The sequence below is a fragment of the Triturus cristatus genome, chromosome 8 (assembly GCF_964204655.1).
Source record: "Triturus cristatus chromosome 8, aTriCri1.1, whole genome shotgun sequence".
Taxonomy (NCBI): Eukaryota; Metazoa; Chordata; class Amphibia; order Caudata; family Salamandridae; genus Triturus; species Triturus cristatus.
The window spans coordinates 1,582,482,738-1,582,505,189 of NC_140591.1; the positions used below are offsets into that span (position 1 = coordinate 1,582,482,738).

General features: G+C 47.9%; 1 protein-coding gene across 3 annotated transcripts in view; it reads left to right on the top strand.

Annotated features, from left to right (window-relative positions):
- Window positions 1–22,452, top strand: part of LOC146806240 (uncharacterized) — a 231,090-nt gene that overhangs the window by 102,573 nt on the left and 106,065 nt on the right. For all 3 annotated transcript variants that reach the window (XM_085623481.1, XM_085623483.1, XM_085623482.1), the window contains exons 7-8: window positions 1,069–1,102; window positions 17,383–17,837. In XM_085623481.1, the coding sequence (XP_085479607.1) occupies window positions 1,069–1,102; window positions 17,383–17,837 (489 nt within the window). The remainder of the gene's footprint in view (window positions 1–1,068; window positions 1,103–17,382; window positions 17,838–22,452) is intronic.

Genomic DNA, 22,452 nt, shown 5'->3' on the forward strand with positions numbered 1-22,452 from the left:
TCGGTGGCCTCCTAGGAGTGTGTTAGGTGGCCTCCTTGGAGTGTGTTAGGTGGCCTCCTTGGAGTGTGTTAGGTGGCCTCCTTGGAGTGTGTTCGGTGTGGCCTCCTTGGAGTGTGTTCGGTGTGGCCTCCTTGGAGTGTGTTCGGTGTGTCCTCCTTGGAGTGTGTTCGGTGTGTCCTCCTTGGAGTGTGTTCGGTGTGTCCTCCTTGGAGTGTGTTCGGTGTGTCCTCCTTGGAGTGTGTTCGGTGTGTCCTCCTTGGAGTGTGTTCGGTGTGTCCTCCTTGGAGTGTGTTCGGTGTGTCCTCCTTGGAGTGTGTTCGGTGTGTCCTCCTTGGAGTGTGTTTGGTGTCCTCCTTGGAGTGTGTTTGGTGTCCTCCTTGGAGTGTGTTTGGTGTCCTCCTTGGAGTGTGTTTGGTGTCCTCCTTGGAGTGTGTTTGTGTCCTCCTTGGAGTGTGTTTGTGTCCTCCTTGGAGTGTGTTTGTGTCCTCCTTGGAGTGTGTTCGGTGTCCTCCTTGGAGTGTGTTCGGTGTCCTCCTTGGAGTGTGTTCGGTGTCCTCCTTGGAGTGTGTTCGGTGTCCTCCTTGGAGTGTGTTCGGTGTCCTCCTTGGAGTGTGTTCGGTGTCCTCCTTGGAGTGTGTTTGGTGTCCTCCTTGGAGTGTGTTTGGTGTCCTCCTTGGAGTGTGTTTGGTGTGCTCTTTGGAGTGTGTTTGGTGTGCTCTTTCGAGTGTGTTCGGTGTGCTCTTTCGAGTGTGTTCGGTGTGCTCTTTCGAGTGTGTTCGGTGTGCTCTTTGGAGTGTGTTCGGTGTGCTCTTTGGAGTGTGTTCGGTGGTGTCCTTGGAGTGTGTTCGGTGGCGTCCTTGGAGTGTGTTCGGTGGCGTCCTTGGAATGCGTTTAGTGGCATGGAGCTCAGTAACAGCCCCTTTGTGCTCAACAGTCTATTTCTGTCCCTTGTGGATGTTCCACACATTGGAGAACACTATATATAGATAAGCTTTGCATTTGATAATGATTTAGTATTTTGTTCTATGGAAGTTGACCTTTGATCGTCCTATCTGGTTTCTGTTTTAGGCATCTGAAACATCTGTTAAGCAAGAGACCAGAGGTAAGGCTATCTATCCTTTCATTCCATTCCTGTAACTGATTTATTTTGTAAGCAGTATATTGAAAGCATAACAAAAGAACATCTCTTCTAGCGGTGAACAAAATAGTCCTCCATGCATAAAAGCGTATACCATGTGTACATTTGGGCATCATGAAAGTAATACATGTCTGTTGAGAGAGAATTGTTCAGATTACCAGGTCTACAGGAACAGATCATGGAGTGCATCTGTATTAATTTCTGACACTAGCAACACCTTTCAAAAAGTTCACGTTTATTTGTGTGCTGCCAAAGAAAACATATATTGTAAAAGAGGGAGGCCAGTGGGTGGGTTGTTTGACGGGTTTGCCCATGTGTGTGTAAGTTTCATTGAGTTACTGAGATCATTCTGTAACGTAATGCTGGTGAAGTTGGTCAGGACCAGCATCCTTGGAGGAGTTCCAAGATAAATGGTCCCTAGATCTTAAACCCATCATCAGAACGAAGGCCACGTTTATACTTAATGGAAGGTGTATGGATAATCTGAAAGAAACGCGTAGTGATAGATTCCTTACCTTAGAATTACCCCCAGGCGTCAGACTGTATCTGGAAAGTTTTCGTCAGCAGAACCCTCGTGTCGGTAGGCGTCGCTGTGCGGCTCACTGTGTGCCGTTGGCGCGCTGACATCAGTTCTTTCTTTTTCCGCGCCAGCAAGCGCAGATCCAGGAAGAGCAAGTACCCCCAGTCATTTTTTGACTGAGTTTTTTCGAGGCCTTTTGTCTCAATTTCTTCGAGTCAATCGACTCCTGGTGTCGTAGGGATGCCCGGCTTCAAGAAAGGTGGGGAATGTCACCGCATGATGTCGGTGACGGACCCACACCGCGTGTTTCTCTACTGCCTGGGGCGCGACCACGACTCCAAGTCGGTGCCAAAAACTTTCTTGAAGTCTGGCAGTCGGCTCTGCGCGCTCAAGGTCCCGGTACCGTGGAAGGTCGATCGACCAGTCGCGGAGCCGTCACCATCGTTCTTCTGGATCGAAGTCTTCACACTCGGGATCAGGTAAGTCGAAGCATTCCAAAAAGAAGTCGAAGAAACGTGGTCACTCCTCGACTTCCCCTCGCCCGTCACGGCTGAGGGTGCAGGTGGTGCCACCCCCGCTGCTCCGGCGGAGCCTGTGACGTCGCCACCGGCCTTCCCACCTACCCACCCTTTCCGGGTCGGTCGGCGGCGCCTGCTCAGGTGCAAGAGTTTCTTGCTGCCATGGCCAGACTATTTGGGCCATCTGGCGCCGCAGGACCTCCCGGTATCTAGGATCGGACCTCACCACACCACCTCCGACGTCGCCCACTCCTTGGGACGAGGTCGTCCCCAGTTTCAGCCCGGACACGGTGCCGGATCAGCGCCGATTCCGAAGCCGATGGGGCCCTTTTTCCCCTATGTCCGTCCTCCTAATTTTCAGCCTGTTTTGCAGACTTCGGAGGAAGGGGAGGACTGGGAGGGGTTGAGCAGTGTGATTATGATCCAGACTGGGCAGAGGATTTGGGGGAGGCCAGTGGTCTTGACACCTCACCTGACCTTGGCATGCTGTCTCCTCCTACCGTGGCTATGGAGGAGGGAGCCAGTTACACAGTGGTAGTACGTAGGGCAGCCGAGGCCCTCCACCTCTAACTCCTTACAGTGGCTGTCAGGACTAACCTCCTGACAGAAGTGCTTCAGCCGGCGGCAAGCTCTTCGGAGCCCTTGCTGCCCTTTAATGACGCACTTTCTGACGTCCTTTTGGGCACTTGGTACAGGCCCAACACAGGGGCCCCTGTGGACAGGCACGTGGCCCGCTGCCATCGCCCGGTTCCGGGTGACCCCCTCTTTCTCTCCCAACATTCCACTCCTGAGAGCTTGGTTGTCCAAGCCTCTGCTTCCCAGAGCGCGTTCCCTTCCGCACCTCCGGATAGGGAATCCAAGAAGCTGGACCAGCTTGGCAAGAATCTGTTTTCATTTGCCAGCTTAGGGCTGTGGTCCGTGAACACCACACGCCGCTTGGGCCATTACTCCACTCTCTGTGGGATACGGTTATGCAGGTGCTGCCCAACTGTCCGGAGGAGGCACGGACAGTACTCTCCCAAGCTATAGCAGCTGGCAGAGATGCGGCAAAGTTCACCATTCGTTGTGGGCTTGATACCTCCGACTCGCTGGGCAGGGCGATTTTCACTACGGTGGCGCTTCGGCTCCACGCCTGGCTGAGAACAATTGGCTTCTTGGGGGATGTCCAGAACATCTTGATGGACATGCCCTTTGATGGCTTTTGCCTTTTTGGCAATAAGGCGGATAGTGCGTTGGAGGGGTTTAAGGATTCACGGGCTACGGCCAAGTCTTTGGGCCTGTCGGCCACTCCCCCTCTTCCGCCTTCCGCTTTTGCTCCTTTCGTGGCCACAGAAGGGGTGCCCCAACACGTTCGTTCAAGAGCCACAGGCCTGCGCAGCAACATTCTCAGTGCGGACATGGGAATCGCCCAGGCACTTCTGGTGGCCAGCGGCCGGGTCAGTCCACCTCCACCCGCAGCATCCACTGCAAAGCCTTCCTAGTCTGATCTTTCAGGGCCATCAAACGCCAGTGGGCGGCAGAATTCGCCATCATTTCCCCCACTGGCGCAACATCACATCGAACAAGTGGGTGCTGCAAATTGTCCGAAGGGGCTACTCCCTCCCCTTCGAGACTTACCCTCCAGCCATGTCACCTCAATACCACCGCATGTCGGGGGACCATCTTGCGCTTCTTCAGCAGGAAGTCATGGCCCTCTTGGCCAAGGGGGCCATCGAGCGCATTCCTGGGCCAGAAGTAGGTTGTGGTTGTTATTCCCACTACTTTCTGGTCCCCAAGAAGGACAAGGGTCTGCATCCTATCTTAAACCTTCAGAACGTCAATTGCTTCCTCCGGAAGGAGAAGTTCAAGATGCTCACACTTGCTCAGGTCTTGTCTGCCCTAGACCCGCAAGATTGGATGGTAGCGTTGCACTTGCAGGATGCTTACTTTCATGTTCGAGGCATGTGGGCTGCTGAATTCATATCTGTGCATAGATCGCCGCCTAGTGTTGGGTCCGGATGATTGCACATTGTTGTCCTGGAAGAGTCTTCGAAGTATCACGAGATAGGTGGCTCCTCCCCTGGACTACAGTGCGCATGGGCATCCTCTCCATCCTTAGATTGTTTTTTTCCGCCATTGGGTTCGGATGTGCTTATCTTAGCTCAAGTTCGGAAACTTTAGTTTAAGGCCAAAATGGCCTTTAGATCTCGTCGGTATTGTTCCCGTTCGGTATCGACCAGTTTATTTTGTGTTTTAGCACCTTCTTCACGCTTTTCGGATCCGCTTCGGTCCGAACATCAAACTCCGATCGACGATGGAATCGAGGACTCCCTTCAAGAGATGTCCTTTATGCCATGCGAAATACCCACACGTCGATGTCCATCCGGTGTAGGCGCAACAATCGGCGCCTGCCCCGGCCAACATCTTCAGCACCGAGGACGAAGAAGCCAAGAGCGTAGAAGACATAGACTCCAGCCACGCTTCCGAACATGACTCCCGATCGGAAGACGATGATGAGGTGATCTTTGAGGACGAAGACGTCGTCGAAGAGGTAGGAGACTACAATGAGGCCCTTGGGGCCGAGGAAGATAGCTCCAGCGAAGAGCTAGGCCAACCCGTCGATACGGAGGCCGAGAGACAAAGTCGTCATAAGGCTCGGGTCGAGGGATCGCCTGCGGGCCTTACCCAAGATCAGTCACACGGTTCTTCGGCCCCGCCTCAAGGCACGGCCTCGAACATTTCACAGGAGCCATTAATATCGAAGACGACTGGATTTCCTTCAGTGAAACCGAAACCGTCCGTCGCACCGGTTACATCGAAACTGAAAGTGAAACAGGTTGCGATCGGATCGAAGGCCTCGAAGCCCTCCACTCCTTCGACGCCGGCACAGGTCATCGGCACCGAACGCACCAAAAGAGATTTCGGTGCCGAGCTCACCGCGACGGGTCCCGGCGCCGAGCCAAAGAAGAAGGCCCTCGGTCCCCACAAGGCGCCTCGGCCTATGGCACCGAAGATTACGGCCCAACCCACCAAGGTCAAGGTGGTCGATCCGTCTGCATCGACATCGAAGGGTGCGGCGCCTGCCAAATCATCGGCTCCGACGAGCGTCGATACCTACCTTCGGATCGACGACCCAAAGACTGGAAATAAGTCGGATACCGCTTCGACGCCAGCCTCCAAGGTGCCTATCGGTTCCAAAGCGCCATCTGCGTTCACCTTGCAACAGGTCTCAGCGTCGTTGCAACGCATCAGGGACCGGGCAACCCTCCAACCTACGTCGGGTCCCGAAACGCACAAGGCCGCAAAATCACACTCGGCGCCGGCGCACATCACATTTGGATTGCCGCCGCCCAAGGCACCGAAAATGTTCAAAATTCGGACACGTGTCCACCAAACATAGTCACTATCCACTGGACAAATCGATATCGAGCCTTCACAGGCACACTTTATACAAGATTCCTTTGAAACAAAAACTGCCGGCAGGTTCCGCATCATGAAACCTTTCAACCCTTCCTTCAGGACCCACCGTCCTTTCTCCTACGCATTCAGAGGCAGACGCCGGAGAGGACTATATAGGGGATGATACCTCCTACCCTGGGGATATCGATCCTGATGATCACATGCAAGACCCAGATCAGGCATGGGATGACCCCACCGACCAGGGTAACACACCAGATACTCCTGACACGCAGCTTTATAATATAAAGACATCTCCCACAGAGGACACTGCTGCCTTTAATGCCCTCATAGAACGGGCTGCTGCCAATCATGGAGTGGAACTCTATTCTGACACTGTAGAAGAAGATTTCTTAGTGGACACATTCGCCTCCTCTGAGAAAACCGTCAAAACTCTGCCAATGTTGAAGGGAGTTCTAAAACCTGCAAAAGACATTTTTAAAGAAACAACCAGGGCACGGGTGTTGACCCCCAGAATCGAAAAAAAATACAAGCCTGCACCCAGAGACCCTATGTACATTAGGGGTCAGTTACCATTAGACTCCATGGTTGTTGCTAATGCTCGCAAACGAGCCCATTCACAAACAACGGGTGATGCTCCTCCCCCCGACAAGGAGTCCAAAGTGCTGGAGACATCAGGCAAAAGGATAGCAGCGCAAGCGGCAAACATCTGGCGCATTGCCAACACCCAGGCACTCCTGGCCCGTTATGATAGGTCACACTACGACACACTAGAATCACTGCTACAACACTTGCCAGATGAATACAAAGAGGCAGCGGTGCTCCTTATCAGAGAGGGACAACTCCTTACAAACGCGTCCATCAAATGCGCACTGGATGCAGCCGACACTGCAGCAAGGGCGATCAACACAAGCGTCATGTTGAGGAGGCACGCATGGTTAAGAATCTCAGGCTTCAAGCCTGAAATTCAGAACAATATCTTAAATCAACCGGTCAACCCAGACTTTTTATTTGGTCCCGAGGTTGACACTACCCTCGAAAAAATTAAGAAAGACACAAACTGCAAAATCAATGGGGGCTCTGCAGTCGCAGCAGTTTCGTAGTGGCTCCTTTCGCCGCCCCGGGAATAGAGGAGCAGCTAGAGGTCAGGGGTCCCAGCAGCAGTACAATAAAGGGGGTACGCAAAGTAACTATGATAAAACCAATAGAGGTGGATATCGTGGATCCAGCACCAAAGGCAGAGGACGTGGGTACGGCAACACCAGGTTCTCCCCCAAAAACAAACAGTGACGCCTTCTCCCTGCCCCACGACCACATAACACCTGTCGGGGGGAGACTCCAATGGTTCCTGTCAGTCTGGAAATCCATCACCACAGACAGGTGGGTCAGGGACATTATCCAGTACGGTTACTGTCTAGAATTAACGTCCACTCCACCCAACATACCGCCAAAGCACCGTCCTATGTCCGTAGAGCACTTGGCATTATTGCAGCAGGAGGTACTAAGTATGCTGCAAAAAGGTGCAATAGAAATCGTGCCCGTAAACCAACAAGGGACAGGGGTGTACTCTCTGTACTTCTTAATCCCAAAAAAGGACGGATCTCTCAGACCTATACTAGACCTGAGACCCCTCAACCACTACATTCTATCAGACCATTTCCATATGCTCACCCTACAGCAGGTTCTACCGTTACTCAGTCAGGGAGACTTCCTAGCCACACTGGATTTGAAAGATGCGTATTTCCACATACCCATACACCCATCGCACAGAAAATATCTCAGGTTCACTATTCAGGATCACCACTATCAGTTCAAAGTTCTCCCCTTCGGAGTAACAACGGCACCCAGGGTCTTTACCAAGTGCCTAGCGACAGTGGCTGCATATCTCAGGTTCACTATTCAGGATCACCACTATCAGTTCAAAGTTCTCCCCTTCGGAGTAACAACGGCACCCAGGGTCTTTACCAAGTGTCTAGCGACAGTGGCTGCACATCTACGGAGACAGCACATTCACGTCTTCCCTTACCTGGACGACTGGCTTGTTCAGGCAAAGTCAGCCCAGCAATGTGCCAGCCACATGTCCCTCACCATTCACCTTCTTCACAGTCTAGGATTCTCACTAAATTACCCAAAATCACACCTTCAACCCGCACACGTACGACAGTACCATAAACACTCTGACAGCCACAGCTCAGCCAAATTTAGTGAGGATCAACAGCATGCAACTGCTGATCACAAAGTTCAAACCTCAACACTCCCTTCCAGCGCGAGTGTTCATGCAGTTGATAGGCATGATGGCCTCCTGCATTTTCATAGTCACGCACGCGAGACTACATATGCGCCCGCTTCAGGAGTGCTTGGCACGTCAATGGAATCAGGCTCAAGGACTATTAACAGACCTAGTGTAGGTGAGCGGTCGGGCATACAACTCTCTGCATTGGTGGAATCCACAAAACCTTTGCAAGGGCCGACCGTTCCAAGAGCCTGTTCCGCAAATAATACTGACGGCGGACGCCTCTCTCCAGGGATGGGGAGCTCATGTACTCAATTACACAGTGCAGGGACTATGGACGACACAGCAAAAGAAGATGCACATCAACATTCTGGAACTGATGGCAATCTTCCTAGCCATGAAGGCATTCAAAGTACACTTGTGCAACAAAGTCGTGTTGATCCGGACGGACAACATGACTGCCATGTACTACATACAGAATCAGGGAGGAACACACTCTCCACAGTTGTCTCATCTAGCTCAGAGCATGTGGAAGTGGGCCATTCAGAGGAACATATTCCTCATGGCGGAACACCTCCCGGGCAAGGACAACCAGATGGCGGATCTGCTCAGCAGACACAGCCACCAGATGCACGAGTGGGAGCTACATCCGTCAGTACTCCAGCCGTACTTCCAACAGTGGGGTCATCCAGAGATAGACCTATTCGCCACAAACGAAAACGCAAAATGCCAAAGCTTTGCCGCCAGGTTCCCACATCCGCAGTCACAGGGCAATGCGATATGGATGAACTGGTCCGGCAGATTTGCGTACGCTTTTCCCCCAGCGCCATTAATACCGCTAGTGGCACGCAAACTGCGACAACACTCACTGACACTCATCCTAGTTGCTCCCACATGGGCACGCCAACCATGGTAACCACCTTTGTAGAACTTTCCGTGGTGCCGCATCAAAGGCTGCGGATCACACCCGCACTTTTAACGCAGAACCATGGCGAAATTCAGCACCCAGATCCGCAACAGCTGAACCTGGCAATCTGGCTCCTGAAGTCTTAGAGTTTGGCTATCTAAACCTGCCACCTGAATGTATGGATATTATCAAGGAGGCCAGAAGACCCACAACCAGAGCTTGCTATGCGGCTAAATGGAAAAGGTTTGTCATTTACTGCAACAACAATGACATTAATCCGCTGGATGCAACCATTCAAAACATCATCTGTTACCTCTTACACTTATGCAATCTGGCATATAGCTCCATACGTATACATTTAACCGCGATAGCAGCCTATCTTCAAAACAGGCAGCACCTCTCTTTATTCAGAGTGCCTGCCATCAAAGCCTTCTTAGAGGGACTCAAACGAGTGATTCCCCCGAGACACCCACCGGCACCAGTGTGGAACCTCAATGTGGTCCTCACCAGATTAATGGGTCCACCTTTTGAACCTCTCCATTCATGTGAGATTCAATTCCTCAACTGGAAAGTAGCTTTCTTAGTGGCAATCACTTCGTTAAGAAGAGTTAGTGAACTCCAGGCACTAACCGTTCAAGAGCCATTCATACAGGTTCACGCAAACAGAGTTGTACTACGTACCAACCCCAAATTCATGCCTAAAGTGATATCGCAGTTCCACATGAATCAGACTATTGAACTGCCTGTTTTCTTTCCAAATCCACAAAATGTCGCAGAGAGAATGCTCCATACACTAGATGTAAAGAGGGCCCTCATGTACTATATAGACAGAACAAAGGATTTTAGGAAAACAAAACAACTTTTCGTTGCCTTTTCTCCACAACACAAGGGCAACGCCATTTCCAAAGCAGGGATAGCCAGATGGATTGTTAAATGTATTCAAATTTGCTATCAAGAAGCTAAACGCACATTAACGATTCCCCCACGAGCCCACTCAACACGAACGTTAGGGGCGTCCATGGCTTTCCTAGGAAACATTCCTTTGCAGGAAATATGTAGAGCAGCCACATGGTCCACTATACATACATTTACCAAACACTACTGTGTAGATGTACACTCAAAACAGCAGGCAGCTGTAGGACAGGCTGTTCTCAAAACTCTTTTTCAGCCTGCTGCAGCTGGCACGGGCAGCCGCCGCTAATGGAGGGACTGCTATATAATCTATGCACAGATATGAATTCAGCAGCCCACATGCCTCGAACTGAATATGCTACTTACTAGTATGCATCTGTTCTTGGCATGTAGGGCTGCTGACATTCATATCGCCCACCCTCCTCCCTGGCGCCTGTAGCGGCTGCAGCACTCAGAATTACTGTATAGCATGGTCATCACTTACTGTATCTACTCCATCACTGCCACAATGGCGAAAAACAATCTAAGGATGGAGAGGATGCCCATGCGCACTGTAGTCCAGGGGAGGAGCCACCTATCTCGTGATACTTCGAAGACTCTTCCAGGACAACAATGTGCAATCATCCGGACCCAACACTAGGCGGTGATCTATGCACAGATATGAATGTCAGCAGCCCTACATGCCAAGAACAGATGCATACGGGTAAGTAGCATATTCAATTGCCGGCCCACCGGTGTTGCCTGGGGTACACGGTAGGCCACGAGGACTTTCAGTTCACCGTGCTCCCTTTTGGCCTTACCAGCCAGCACCCCTCGGGTGTTCACGAAAGTGATGGCGGTGGTCACAGCTCATCTGCGCAGCTCAGGAGTCCCAGTCTTCCCCTATCTCGACGACTGGTTGTTGAAGGCGGGCTTGCCCCAGGCAGTCGTCTCCCACCTCCAGACTACGGCCGTCCTCCTGCATTTGCTGGGGTTCTTCATCAACGTGCTGAAGTCGCACCTGATTCCCTTTCAGAAGCTCCTTTTCATCGGAGCAGTTCTGGATTCGGCGCAGTTTCAGGTTTCTCCTCCCAAGCTGCGAGTCTGGGATATTCAGGCTATGATTCCGATCTTTCAGCCTTTATCCCATGTTTCCGTCAGGATGACCATTCGGCTACTGGGCCTCATGGCCACCTGCATCCTGTTGGTGGAGCATGTCAGATGGCATATGCGGGCTCTGCAGTGGGACCTGAAGTTCCAGTGGCCACAGCATCAGGGCAACCTGTCCGATCACGTCCGGATCTCGGAGGGCACTGCACAACAAGTGCGGTGGCGCACGAATCGTGATTGGGTCAATGGCAGATCCCTCTCCTTTCCCCAACCTGAACACACAGTGGTGATGGACGCGTCCTTTCTGGGATGGGGAGGCGACATGGGAGAGGCGGAGATCAGAGGACTCTGGTCTCCGGCGGTATCCCGGCTCCATATCAACCTTCTGGAGCTTCGGGCGATGCGACTTGCACTGAAAGGATTCTTTCCCTCTGTCAAGGGGAGAGTAGTGCAGGTGTTCACAGACAACACCACCGCCATGTGGTACTGCAACAAACAGGGCGGGGTGGGGTCGTGGACCCTATGTCAGGAGGCTCTGCGTCTCTGGACATGGCTGGAACATCAGGGCATTTTCCTGGTGGTTCAACACCTGGCAGATTCTCTGAACGCCAGGGCGGACGAACTCAGCCGCCAGTGCCTGATGGATCACGAATGGCGTCTGCACTCGGACGTGGCGCAAGGTCTCTTTCAGCAGTGGGGAGAGCCTTGGTTAGATCTATTTGCCACAGAAGAGAACGCGCACTTTCATCAGTTCTGCACGTTGGAATTTCCAAGGCGGCACCCGCTAGGTGACGCTTTTCCTCGCGAGTGGAGTTGCGGTCTACTATACGCCTTTCCGCCTATGCAACTTCTACCCAGAGTGCTGAAGAAGATCAAGCGCGTCTGGGCCCCAAGTCATTCTTGTGGTTTCGGACTGGCTCGAAGAGTATGGTATCCCGAGCTACTGAGCATGGCTATCGATCCCCCAATCTGACTGCCTCTTCGGGAGGATCTTCTTTCGCAGCAACAGGGGACGGTCGTCCACCCGAACCTGTCCAGCCTCCACTTCCTTGCGTGGAGATTAAGTGGCGGCAGTTGACGTCTTTTGACCTACCTCTCGAAGTTTGGTGGATCCCCTTTCTGCCCCTCTTTCAGAGGTACTTTTATTCCTCCTTTCTTTGGCCCAGCAGGGCTCTGCTCTGGGCCCTGTCAAGGGCTATCTCTCGGCCATTTCAGCCTCGTTACGGCTCCCAGATCAGCCTTCCCTTTTCAAGTCCCCAGTTGTAAATAGATTCTTAAAAGGCATTACTCATCTTTTCCCTCCTGTCCCTTTCATAATGCCTCAGTGGGACGTGAACCTTCACAACTGTCCTCTTCGTATTCCCACTTTAAAGACAGCTTTCCTGGTGGCCATCACCTCTGTCAGAGGAGTGAGTGAGCTCCAGGCTCTTTCTTCTAAACCTCCTTTTCTCTATATCCATCCAGACAAAGTGGTTCTAAGGACTCGTCCATCTTTTCTGCCAAAGGTTGTCACTGCCTTTCATATCGGGTAGACCATCACTTGCCCACCTTTTTTCCGTCTCCCTCAAAAGAGGAAGAGAGGCTCCACCGTCTGGACCCAAAACTTGCGCTCTCATTCTACCTTAACCGCCCACAACAGTTCAGGGTGGATGACCAGCTCTTTGTTGGCTACGTGGGCCCCAAGAAAGGTCGGGCCGTGCACAAGCGGACCATCTCTCGGTGGGTTGTTCTGTGCATAAAGGCTTGTTATTCTTTGGCTAAAAAGGCTCCACTGGTGAAGCTACGCACCGATTCTACCAGGGCGACGGCAGTTACTACTGCTTTGGGACGGGGAGTTCACTTGCATGACATCTGTCAGGCAGCTACGTGGGCCTCACTGCACACGTTTACCAAGCATTATTGCCTGGACAGCCAAGTCCGGAGAGACGGCTTCTTTGGCCGTTCTGTTCTCCAGGATTTTCTGGTGTGATCTTGGTTCGCAGACCCACCACCGGGGTTGTTATTGCTGGGGTATCTATTCTAAGGTAAGGAATCTATCACTATGTGTTTCTTTCAGATGCACAAGTTACTTACCTTCAGTAACGATATATCTGTAAGAAACATTAGTAGTAATAGATTCCTTACCGTCCCACCCATCCTCCCCGTTCTTCAAACTGATTTCTAGGGTTAAGGTTATTCCTTTCAGGGCCCTAGTTTCATGGCACCAGTGGTCAGTTTCTTGCATGGCTCTGCGTTCCTGGCACGGAAAGTCGTGTACAGAACTGACGTGTGGGCGCGTCTAAGTTGCTCCAGCGACGACATCCCGGCGCCAACGACGCCAATGACGCATGCGGAGCCGCACGACAACACCTACCGACGCGCACGGGTACTGCTGACGAAAACTTTCCGGATCCAGTCTGACTCCTGAGGGTAATTCTAAGGTAAGGAATCTATCACTACTAATGTTTCTTACAGATATATCGTTACCGAAGGTAAGTAACTTGTGATTCATGGAGTTGATTGGATATCGGAGTTACAGGCAGATGAACTGCATTGCTAAAAGTAGAGTATTGGCTGGTTAATTACACTAGTAGGTAGGGTGAGGTATGGCATGTGAATCTAGTATAGTGCCAGCCCACAAAATTACTGTTACCGATAAGCATCCATCTTTGAGAAGCCCACACAGATATTGCCCATCTCAGTAAATCCGCCTTTGCAGTTAACATTTCCAGTCAGCAATGAGCTCACACCGAGCCGTAATTTCCTTATTTACAGTTAGAACCAAAATCTCAGATGAATAACAGATCTAAGCACAAACTCCTCAATGCACTGCTTATTACCTCACATATTACATCCCTTGCGGCCTGGATTTATAACATCACTGTTAACATTGCTACAACATCAAAAAGGACATCATTGATGACAACACTGTGCATGGGGGCGAGAGTAATAGTAACTTCAGTCAACTTTAACTGGTGAATTTCAGTGGATTTTTTTTAGTTTAAAATGTAGCATTTTAACTGACATTTTAACCTAACTAGAGCATCACTTCAACTTTTGTTTTATCACTGAATTTCTCAAGATTTCTAAATATAAAGTGAATAAATATATATATATATTTCCCCGTTATAGTTAGTGCTGGCAACTATAACTCACGCGACCGCAATCCTCTGCTGATGCTAATACTGTATTTAGACACTTATTTGCCCATGTCTTCTTCCATACATTTTTAGCTATACATATATTACAAATATTTTTTTTTATAAAGACACATATGTCATCAGCAGAAGATTGCGGTCGCGTGAGTTATAGTTGCCAGCACTAACTATAACGGGGCAATTTCATTGTTTTTTTATCAGTAAAATTTCCGCTAACTATAACATGTGTGAAACCTATGGTTTTTTCAGTGAATTTGTACGGTTTTTTAAATGCTAAGTTACTTTACGCCATTCGAGGTGTGCGCGCCCACTTAACGCAGTTCGTTCCGTGCACGGTTTTTATCAACTTTAGTAAGCCCTGTACATTTGGTGGCCTTCGGCCACCAAAAGCACAGGGGGTGGGGTCAATGTGGATAGTGTTTTTTTATTTCGATTTTATAATTTCATGTTGCCAAAATTTAGTTTTTTTTCACAAGTCATAAGCCCTGTACGTTTGGTGGCCTGCGGCCACCAAAAGCACAGGGGGTGGGGTAAGTGTGGATAGTGTTTTTTTTTTTTATATATTTTTTTACCGTACGCTTACGGTAAGCGTACTCGGCGAAATTGCCGAAAGAAAAATAAAACCGTTTTTGCTCTTGGGGGATGTTTGGGGACTCCCTCAACATGACTATGTGGGAGGGAGTTGTCAAAACAGCCCCGTAACATGTTTTTGGGCATCATGTTTGATAAATAACACTCAGTGCGAGAGACAAAATGGCGGACGCCGCTTCCTGGTTTCGGCCGATTCGAATGTTTACTAAGATCTAAGAGCCAATCAGAATCGCGCACGCCACCGTACGCGTACCGTAAGCGTACGGTAAGCGTACCGTAAGCGGGCTCAGATATATATATTGATTTAAAGGCTATTTTCTCAGAATCTACTGAACAGATTTACACCAAACCTACAAAAGGCACTTCCTTGACCTAGGGACTACCTCTCTGCCAAATTTCTAGTAATTCTGTTCAGCCGTTCGGGCTGTAGCTCTGTCTAAAGGTCCTATGGAAAAATGCATGGGAAAAACGCGTTTTGGGACCCCCCTTTTATCTCAGCCCCCGCTTGACGAATCCCCCCGAGACTTTCAGGGTAGGAGCGGAGCGTAGCGCCCCACCTATTTTGAGAAATTCGCGAGGATTCATCGACCGGCGCCAAAGTTATTCAAAATAGAATGTTGCGGATTTCCTATGGAAAAGGGGTCCTAACTATAACTACCTACTGGCGACCGCCAGTAGGTGTAAAATATATATATATATATATATATATATATATATATATATATATATATATATATATATATATATATATATATATATATATAATTACCTATTGGTGGTAGTCAGTAGTAGGCCTGGGCAGTAAATTCCGTTCCGTTCGCGGAATTTGGGTAATTTCGCGTTCCGCGGAGAACGCAAAATTGCCCAAAAATCTGCGTTCCGCGACTTCGCGAAATTTTTTGCTTGTTCGCGTTCTCATTATGCGTGTTCGCGAGATATTTCACCCCGAGCATGCAAACAGCGATCGCGAACAGGAAAAAAGTATCGCGAACAAGCAATTCCGCGTGTTCGCGGAATTTCTGCGTGTTCGCGGAGATTTTTTACCGTTTCGCGGAGATTTGCGCAACGCGATTACGCAAATTCCGCCCACCCCTAGTCAGTAGGTAGTTATAGGTAGGACCTAGTTTCAGTTGCTTATATCTTTGGCACCTCTTGATGAATCTTCATGAACTGTTCCCAACAAATTTGCCTGGTACTTCACCAGTGGCTCGAAAGTTTCAGGGTGTTTCGTGTAGTGGGTGCTGAGAAAATGTGGTGTTCCCAAAATGTTTTTCCCTATGTTAATTCCCATAGGACCTTTAGACATGACTACAGCATGAACCACTGGACGGAATTACACCAAATTGTGGAGGAAAGCTAAATCTTGGTATGCAGATTGTTTTGTTTTTTTTGTGAGTTGGTGTAAATCCGTTCAGTAGTTTGGGAGATATTGACCTGAAAACAAAATTGTATATCTGGGCACGCGGATTACCAGCAAATCTGACAGTTCTTGTGCTGTAAACTGACTAGCTGCCAACCCTTCAAACCAGGAAGCTACCTTGGGAGACTGCTTGAGCAGAGTCCCAGAAAAAACGTTAGGAAAGAAAAAAAAAGGTTGTCAGGGTAGAAATACCTTGACCCCCTAGGCCTTTTGGGGGGGGACCCCGCAGGGCCAATAAAGATTTTTTTTTTTTTATTTTTTTTTTTTATAAATCCATTTCAGCTGGATCCATGAATCTCCTCAGAAATGTTCCTAAACAAAGCGCCATCACACGCGCTTCGTTGGTAATCCACCCCTGGGGCCAATTCTGAATTTCTATTGTTTTGTTTGGGTAAAATCTGAGCCTAACTATAACGTCCCTGTAACTGTTGTTTTTTTTCTGTGTGTGTATATATTAAAGCCTGGTTACCAGTATTGGGCCTCACTTTTTGTGTTCACTGGATGGTGTTTTCATGGGTTACTCCGAGCCCGTTCCCGTGAGGCCACCCTGAAGGATCGGGGACTCCAGAATCGGGGAAATGCTTCTGTGTATTTCAATTGAGGAGTCTGACCCACACATGCGCCCAGCCTATTGAGGAAAGCTATTGCAGCAAATAAATGAGCGCATGTTGGAAGGGATTCGTGAGGGATGTTCCTTCTACGATGGTGCTTGATAATGAGGTTTGCTTTCAGGGAAAAGGAACATTAACAGCAACATCGCCTGGCTACTCTGATTAATGACTTCAAACTAACCACAGTGTCATTACCAAGTAAGAACTCTAAGATTATAATTATGGTGAAATAACAACGAGAATCTTCATGACATTTATTCATTATTGATTCAACAATGCACTGTGGGATTTGTATTTCGAGCATCCAGTCATGTGATTAACAATTTAAAAGCACGCAATGACGCACTATGCAAATTATTTGGTGGAACTTCCAGCTGTGAACAAGGCAATCGCCGAAACGTTAGCTAATGGAAGTATGCTGCGCTGCTTAAAATATGCCGGAATTAAAGCCTGGTTACCAGTATTGAGCCTCACTTTTTGTGTTCACTGGATGGTGTTTTCATGGGTTACTCCGAGCCCGTTCGGCCGCCCTGAGGGGAGGGGGGGGGGGGGGGTGTATACACACACGTACACACTTCTATAACTTTCCATGCATAACCAGTCAAAACGTAGCACCTTGTTGGAAAGTTTGTCGCGATTTGTCAGACTTGGCCAAAGTTATTGCCAACACAAACACTTTTCCAATGGAACAGCTGGCCTAAATATAGCTACTCTGTGGCAACCTCCACTGGGTAATCTATAGATAGATTTCTTATCCTAACACACAGTGTTTTCCTTTTTATGGTGTAATTGAATGTTAAGGTATTAATGTTGATAACTGAGTATTGGTGATGGGAACGTTTTGGTTTGGTTATTTTACTGCTTCAATTTAAATAAAATTTATTTAGACTTCATTATGTTTTGTTTCCAGCAACAAGGACATCAAGGATCAGGGCTGGAAGTGAAAAGGATTCCCTGAAAGGCCCAGAGTTGAGACTCTTTAATAAAAGAGCCAAACTCCTCCGCCGTCGCAACCCTCTTAAAAGTGAAAAGGCACAGACATGTGGGGAGTGTGGGAAAACCTTTCTCAATAAGAGGACACTCCGAGCGCACCAGCGTGTCCATACTGGAGAACGCTCCTATATCTGCAATGTGTGCGGAAAAAGCTTCCGGCGTCACACCTCGCTTCTCATTCATGAGCGGATTCACACCGGGGAGCGGCCTTACCAGTGTGCTCAGTGTGGCAAGACATTCATCCAGCGACAACACCTAACCACACACCAAAAGATACACACCGGAGAGCGGGCGTTTCATTGCCCTGCTTGTGGGAAGGGATTCCGTTGGCGATCGGAGCTACTCAAACATCAGAGCATTCATATGCAACAGGTAATTTGTTTTTTCCCCATCCATTCAACTTCATCAGAAAACCCATTCGGGCTTTAACATATGTTTGGGAGCAAAACTTCTGAGTGATATTACTGACAACCGCAACCTGGCATTTTGAGCAATGATGGGATTAGTAGTAAGACTTGGTGACCTTTTCATGGCAGCCATCTGAAGTATATAGAAAGAAAACATGTGGTCTTTTCAATGAAGTTAATGTACGTATTTGTTGGTCTTTTGAAATGCATTTGTTAGTGGCTCTAAGTCTCTTTAATTTTAAGCAGCAGCGTTACTCCATTGACAATTTTGATTTCCGGTTGCTTTGTTGTAAACCATGCATGTATTTACCTGGAGGTGCTCTCGCATCTTGCTACTGGTTGGGAAATTCTCACTTTTCTTTACCAGTGCACTGCAAAGTTGCCTGGCTGACACACTGGAAACTTTGCCTCCCATTACAATATCCCAGTACCAGAGAAACTTTGGGACACCAGATGAGACTCATTACGGATATGTTGTTTTTATGTTAGCGAGATTTGTAAAGCACACTATTACCTGGAGTTGTTGAGACGCTGTTGATTCCAGCAAGGTGAAGCAGATCGAGAGACCCCAGAATTACAAGGCCCTAAATAGCCAGGTCTTCAGGGCTTTCCTGAAAGCAAAAAAATTAGGTGCCACTTTGATGGAAAGAGGTAGAGCATTCCGTGCCTTGAAGGCTACCAACACAAAGCTCTTGCCACCCCACCTGGCTCACTTAATCCTGGGAAGTATAGAGTTTGGCATTTGCCGAACGTAGACGTCTGTTGGGGCAGCACCATTTGCAGCTCTGAATAGGAAAGTCAGGACTAAGATCATGAATAGCCTTTTAGGCTAGACCGAGCACCTTGAAAGTGATTCTTTGTTTGATAGGGAGCCAGTGCAGCTTTTTGATAGACTGAGAGACAGTGAAATTTGGGAATTTGTTCTAGAAGTATGGCAGCAGCATTTTGAGGGACTTGTAGTTTGGTTAGAATATATTTATAAGCAGTGAGAAATAAGCTGTTGCATTGGTCTAATTTAGACATGATCAAGGATGAAGCCACTTAGCAGAAAATCGACCACAAATGTCCTAAAGTTGCGCTGGAGCTCAGTAAACTGTGTTGATAGATGTATTTTAGTTGAACATAAGTAAGAGCTGACTGGAAAGAACTGGGTGTGAAACTGACAAACAATACAGGCAGCTGTTTAGTTTCTGGTACTACTTTTGATATTATTGTAATCCTGACACACAGTAGAAAGACACCCATTTAACAATTTCTGGTCTGGGTTTCTGTTCAACAAACACTCTGTACCCTGATACTTATAAAGAATCAACAGCAAATATAAACTCAGTCTGAGACCTTTTCAAAGTTTACATCCCAGAGGCCAAGAAACGTGCAAAGTTCTTGTACTTTACAAGAAGCCCACTTTTCACAGCCTGCTCATTTGAACTCATGCCAAGCTTCATCTAAAACATTGGTATTGGCACAGAAATCTGACAGTGAGATATCTTGCCCTGCAGGTACTACAAAGTTTTCAATTCCTCTTATTAGAGTATTTAACTTGCCATGCTTGGTACTTCTTGTGGAGGCACCTCTTTTCAATGGGATTTAAGATTTAATGCCCGTCTCTTTTGGGATAAGAAACAATGAGAATCCGTGGCAGTTTATGCGAATTTATAAGATTCTGACTGTGACGTTCAAGATGATCACTTTAGCTCCGATTGTCACTCATAGGTAGAGATTAGTTGTGCACCGTAAACTCGGAGATTGGCCTCCTACAAATCCCTCACTGAACAAATCTCAATGTCCTAGCAGCCGATCTGCATATGGCCGCCCACAGATGCCTCCCTGAACAAATCTCAATGTCCTAGCAGCCGATCTGCATATGGCGGCCTACAGATGCCTCACTGAACAAATCTCAATGTCCTAGCAGCCGATCTTGCTATGAATGAAACAAGATACTGGTTAAGCTCGACAGTAACTCAGTCCTGGTGCTGAAAGACAGAGGCACCGTAGGCAGGCAGGAACATAAGATCAGGGCTGGATAAAAAGCCAGGTCCTAAAAACTAAAAGTTCTCTTCTGCCCCTGGGTCTATGGAGGAATTCTGGATCTTAAGGCGTAATAAAGAGAAAGGTCTCCTTCCCCTCCTTGCAAGTCTAAAACTTGGAACTGTCACTAGCTTCGCTCTTGAAGATCTCGGAGACCAGTGCAGGGAGTAGGTGGGACGTTTTGCCTGAATAAACAATGGTCATTTGTTACAAAAGGCTCCATGGCAAAAACAGAACCTTCAACTGAACTCAGCAGTGAACCGGGAGCCAGTGAGGCGCCTTCAAGTGAAGCAGTATCTTGCTTCGACGATGCAGTTTTAGAAGTAATCTCACTGCAGCTTTTGGGTCCATTGAATCCGCGAGGTAGATTTCTGAGGAAGACTTAATAAAACATTACTATAGAAATATAGTGCAGACCACTGTTTTCCAAACTCTCTCTGGTAGTAGAGATAAAACTTTGCATAGCATTTTCAATCAAATAAAAGTATGAATATCTGATGGAATGTATTTGATGAATAAAGGAAATTGTTGTATCCATCGTGATGCCCAGGTTTTTTACTTATTCTTTGGGAATGGGAAACAGCCCTGAGTCAGTTGTCCAATAGGCTGGGGACCAAGATGGCAAAGCTCCACCAGAAAAGAAGCAGGTTGGTGTTGTCCCCATTTGGTTTCAATGGGTAGAACCACAATATGTGTTCCGTCAGCATAGGAAATTAGTGCAAGTTCAAAACTGTGAATGACTTCGGCTATTGGGGTTATGTCGATTTTATGGCCAGATGACCTCAATATTGAGCCCTGAGGGATCCACATCTTAGCATCTTGGCATTTGATCTTCAAGCCTTCAGAAACGCTGCCTGTGCTCTATTGCTCAAAAACAATGTTCGACAACTTAGCAAAAATACTGCCCAAGCGAATTCACCATGCCCATGGCAATAGTGGTTACCCATGTGAGATTACAGGTAATTTGAATTGAGCAATTTCAGTATCTCTGAAAAGTTACCTTACTCCCTGCCCTGCACATTGTTCCTCTGGTGTGCTGTCATCAGAGGCAATATGGTCACTATAGGTCCCCACCAAATGGAGGAAGAGGGAAGGAGTGTAAACATTTGCAGAGATCCTTCTTGTCGTGTGAGCTTCCACAGCCTCTTCGAGAACACGAACACTGCCATTATCTACAAAGGAATATGTTTGTTTTGGATATAACTGGGATTCCTACATTGAACTCTATAATTCACTCTCCTTGACCCCTGAGCCTGATCTCATTCCCCGGAAATGTGAAGTATATTTTTATGGGCCAGAGAAAAAAATTAGAAAGTGCTTGCATTAAAACCGGAGTCTTTCAGTGGCATTGGAATGAGATCAGATCATGATTTTCTTTTCAATTAATGTTTGTAGCATGTATTGCTGTAGATACACATGTTCTAAATGCTTCTACATTCTAGTATCAATCGATTTCATTCGTAGAGCTTCTTTAAACGAAGTGTCCCGGCACTAGCAGAAAAGCTGATTGCCAAGCGGACTTAAAACTAGACTTCATTGAAAAGGAAGGTCTTTAGCTTCTTTTTAAAGATTGACTTAGCAAGGACCAAGCATAGACTAATAGGGAGAGAGTTCCAGGGTTTAGCAGTAAGAAAGGGGAAGGATCTACCACCTTTGCTGGCTTTAAGGACTTTTGAGACTTGTAGCAGCCTGAGATTGTTGTATCTTAAAGACCTAGATTGATGATCAGGATTGAGTCTTTTTCTTAAGTAGGAAGGTCCTTGCAAGACTGAAGCTCTAAAAGTCAAAGAAAGAGCCTTGAAGTGAACAAGTTTAACCACTGGCAGCCAGTGTAGGCACCGCAATAGAGGAGAAATTGGTTGTCGACAGAATTTTCAAACTCAATCTTGCTGCTTCACAGTCTACAGCCGCTGAATCGAATATGCCTGAAGGCCCTGAGGTTCAAATGTGAGATTAGAGTCTTCTTTTATGCCAGTTTCTAGTAGTGGAGGCCGGTGCAGAGCCAACTTGGTCTGGCCACCATGTGCTTGGATCAGGCGAGCAGTTGACCCCCAAAAAATAATTTTGGTTTAAATGCATTTAGTTTAAGATAATTTGAATTCATCCAACCTGCCATTTCTCGTAAGCATTGCTTAAAGGTTATTTGGGCCTCGTCTTTATGCTCATTGTTAGAACCGGCGGTCTCTAGTTGGCAGAGGTATACACTTCTGACAAATTGGGACCCACCAACTCTAGTCAGGGCAAGGGGATTACACACTCAGATAACCCCTGCTACCCCCTTGGTAGCTTGGCAGAGCAGACAGGCTTATCTCAGAGGCAGTGTGTTAAGCATTTATGACCACATACAGTAATAAAGTGAATACACTACAGATGGACACAACACAGGAGTTATTATAAAAATAGTATTTTTATATAAGGCTTAGCACAAGACCAAATAACGACAAAAATATACCACAATCTTAATAAATACTCTTTGGAAGGAAAAATAATAGTTCAGGTAAAGTTTCTTCTTAGGAAATAGTTCTTTAGCAACAAAAGTAAGTATTCTTCTT